Source organism: Histoplasma capsulatum, genomic scaffold (assembly GCF_000149585.1).
Source record: "Histoplasma capsulatum NAm1 scaffold_8 genomic scaffold, whole genome shotgun sequence".
Taxonomy (NCBI): domain Eukaryota; kingdom Fungi; phylum Ascomycota; class Eurotiomycetes; order Onygenales; family Ajellomycetaceae; genus Histoplasma; species Histoplasma mississippiense.
In genome coordinates this window covers 119,905-123,293 of record NW_001813975.1, presented here as the reverse complement: position 1 = coordinate 123,293, position 3,389 = coordinate 119,905, and the positions used below count along the sequence as shown (strand labels likewise).

The window sequence follows — 3,389 nt, the reverse complement described above, 5'->3', positions numbered from 1 at the left end:
AAAGGAAAGGGAAATTTAAATACATTTCTTTCAGGGGTCAGAAGTCAAAGGCAGTTTAGTTTGCCCTTATCAGGTTGGCAGCTTCTGAAGACATTCACAATCCAAGATCGATCTTGCAAGCTCAGCAACATTCCAGATCTTGAACAGGAGAAGAGATACCCCTTCAAATGATGCAAATGAAATATGCACTGCAACTTTGGCCCTTCATGGTCTAGTTGCACTGCTGTGAATCTTGATGTTTCTCCCCAGTGCAAAACAAGATGTCTTCTCAACTCATCAGGTTGGGGGAAGTCCTGACCAGCATCATTCACCTTCTGCAACTTCTGATATCCTTCACAACCTCCCAGCCGCACAGTTTTGCAAAGTGTCCCTCTCCTCTTTGTTATCTCAGTGTTCCTTTACAGAATCAACCGTATGTCGGTATAGCTGTTTAGCATTTTATATACCTGCTGTGTCATTTGTCCCTTCATTTCATCTGCTTTTCCTCATTACGTTCGCGTGTCGCGATTCACGCGCTCCTTTTTATAGGGAAAAAGCAAGACGCGGAATTTTAGCTAGATATCCCTTATTCAACACAAACGATACCAAAACAACATATAACAATCCCTGCTGTTGATTCGCGCTACCGAATATGGCCACTCTTCGGGTCAAACAGACCTCCACTGAAACTGCGACTGCACCTCTATCTCCTGCAGGTGTTATTCAAGGTATTTCCGAAATCAGGTTCCAATCCACACACAGGATACGCTCTTGCGCAAACAGCGAAATGAACCATAATGTCTGTGGAGGCCCACATTTAATCGATACCGTTGATGTCAAGGCGATGCTTCCCATTAATCTCGCGCGTAGAGTTCTCGTTCACGCCGAACCATCGAACTGTGAGGCCTCTTCAAGTTCTGGAAGCCCGGCATCCTCTCCCACGTCCGAAGCTCTCGATGGTGATACTTCATTGTCATCATCTTACGCCTCTCAAACTCCAGTCGCCAACCTGAAATCGATTCTGAAAAACCCAATACGACCACGAACTCCACTGACATCCAAACCCGCAGAATTTGACCTGGAAGATAACGTTGAATATGATTCAGATTCAGACATGGACGATGACGGTGATGATGACGAGGAGGAGGAGGAGGTGGAGGAGGAGGTGGAGGAGGAGGAGGTTAGTGGAGATTATAAAACTGGAACCAGTGACTCGAATTGTTCTGATGAAGGTGATGAGAATGAATGTAAGGCCTGATATTACTAAAATCGACTAAGGCAAGTCTCGTAAAGCTACTGACCTGGTGTATATGAATGCAGATTCAGACGATGAAGGTTCCTTCATTTGCTTTGTCAATTCCGTGCATTTCAGCGCTAAGGACGATATCCGCATCATTCCCTGCAGGGATGAGATTGTGGACGGTCGTGCAGAACCTGAGATGACGTTTCACGAACAAGCCCTTCGTATGAGAAGCTCGAAACGCGTACCCTTCCAGCCATACACGGTCAACGGAAAAGACTATGATCCCAATGAACATAGCCGTGATGTTATCGAACTTGATAAACAGCTTTTCATAGCATATGTTAACGGTATTCGTAACATGAATGTTGAAGACTATCGGCCGGTTGTCTTAGCTCGCACCCTGAACGCTACTTCATGCGACATAGATTTTCTCCCAATCACAGAACACCAAGTGAATGCATACCTTGACCGCGTCGTGGACTCAGCTCTCGGGTTTTTCCCATATCTGTTTGGGAAAGATGAATATGACCGCATCTTGGATGATGCCGAAGTCGTTACTTCGTTCGATTACTACAACAACGTCCTCTATAAACCAGACTCGGGACTATTCCAGCAAGCAATCACACGCCAGTTAGAGAGCAAGCTAGCAGACACCGCCGCAATAATCGAAAACGATATCCTCGACTGGGTTGCTGGAGAGCTCATCGAGCCGCTCGGACGCCACGCGTCGTTCCGTTGGGGATAGTGGCGTGGATTCTGGTGGATATGGAGCTAATTTTGTTTGCTATTCCCTTTCCGTCGTTTTCTGCACTTTTTTTTATGATCTTTCTACTCTGTCCTTGCTTGGTTCTGTTCCCTTCTTCTTTACCGCGTAATTGTTGCTTGTAAGGGTGTTTCAATGGGTGGACTACACAAAAAGGGATGGACACAACGTTTAGAGGGTAGACAAAATTTCAAAAGGGTTTTCGGGAACTGAAGATTCAAAGTCATGTTACGCATTAGAAAACTGCTTTTCTTCAGGCTAGATAGAGAGCCTCCAACTTCCAGCCATCAGTCATTTTTTCTTCATTTCCCTACTAGTTTGTCCTTTCGTTCTCAGTTTATATGGGTTTTTTTTTTTTTTTTAAAAAAAAAAAAAAAAAAAAAGTTTTCAACAATCAAATCAGTGGTTTTTATTAGAAGCTAAAAGTCCCCAACCAAATCCGTTGACGTTCTCTGAGCACAAGGTTGTATGTGCCGGAATGTACTCTGCAGCACTCCGTATATTGAAATGATCATGAGCTCCAGGAGGCCTGGCTCGAATAAGCCTAATTAAATAGCAACTACTACTCAACCCACCGCCAATCCAGCATACGCAACGTACAAGCCTTGTCTGTCCAATTTATCTTGGAGAATTGACTTGAGCAGATAGTAGGAGGAATACAGGCCAGCAGTTCGACCTACCCATGTGGCTGGAAATTACCAAATAACGCACAACAAAGGAAACCAATCTCGTCGCGGAAAATGCATCCATGTATACCCAACCTTCATCCACGTGGGGAAATGAAGGGAGTTGTAAAGAATATAGCATGCACTTGCTCCAATACTTGTATTCAACAAGGAAATCCCTAACTTTTCGCTTTCTCCTCACACAGATCTATCTGTTGAAAGGAGGATATATGTAATAATCAAAACACCGGGGGGGGAGGCCGGGGCTGAGAGGCTGGAGGCCAGTCTGGAAGAAATGAAAAGCAGGGAAATGATACATAAAGACATGTTTCAGCCAGGTTCGTCCCTTTAAATTTTTGTGGACTTGCTTTGGCTCAAGTCATGCGGGACACGGCTTCTTCAGTGTGGGTGATATACAAAGTATCCTATGGATTTTGGCCCCCAAGTCACCAATTCTAGAAAAAGAATGTGTGGTTCGTCTCCCATTGACAGACGAACGGCGATTGATTGAGCCATTCACTTTTTCACGCGCTCATATCTGTCGGAGCTGAGCTTTGCTCAAAGGCTAGGTGCCAATACCTGACAAAATGGGACATTTACCCCCACCATGTCAAGGCGATGCTGCTCAGGGTTTCTGGAATAATGGTGTAGTTTGAAAGAAATACCTCGCGGGGGCCGCAAATTCCAAGTTGGCCGTGGGTGATGACACGCCTGTTATAATGCCGAATTTACCCTAATC

General features: G+C 45.0%; 1 protein-coding gene across 1 annotated transcript; it reads left to right on the top strand.

The window, feature by feature from the left end:
- Positions 1-631: 631 nt before the first annotated feature.
- HCAG_07035 (predicted protein) lies at positions 632-1,967 on the top strand (the record flags this gene model as incomplete). Its single annotated transcript, XM_001537563.1, has 2 exons — positions 632-1,226; positions 1,300-1,967. The coding sequence occupies 2 exons, from the start codon at positions 632-634 to the stop codon at positions 1,965-1,967; spliced, it is 1,263 nt and encodes a 420-aa protein (XP_001537613.1).
- Between the last annotated feature and the right edge of the window lie 1,422 nt (positions 1,968-3,389).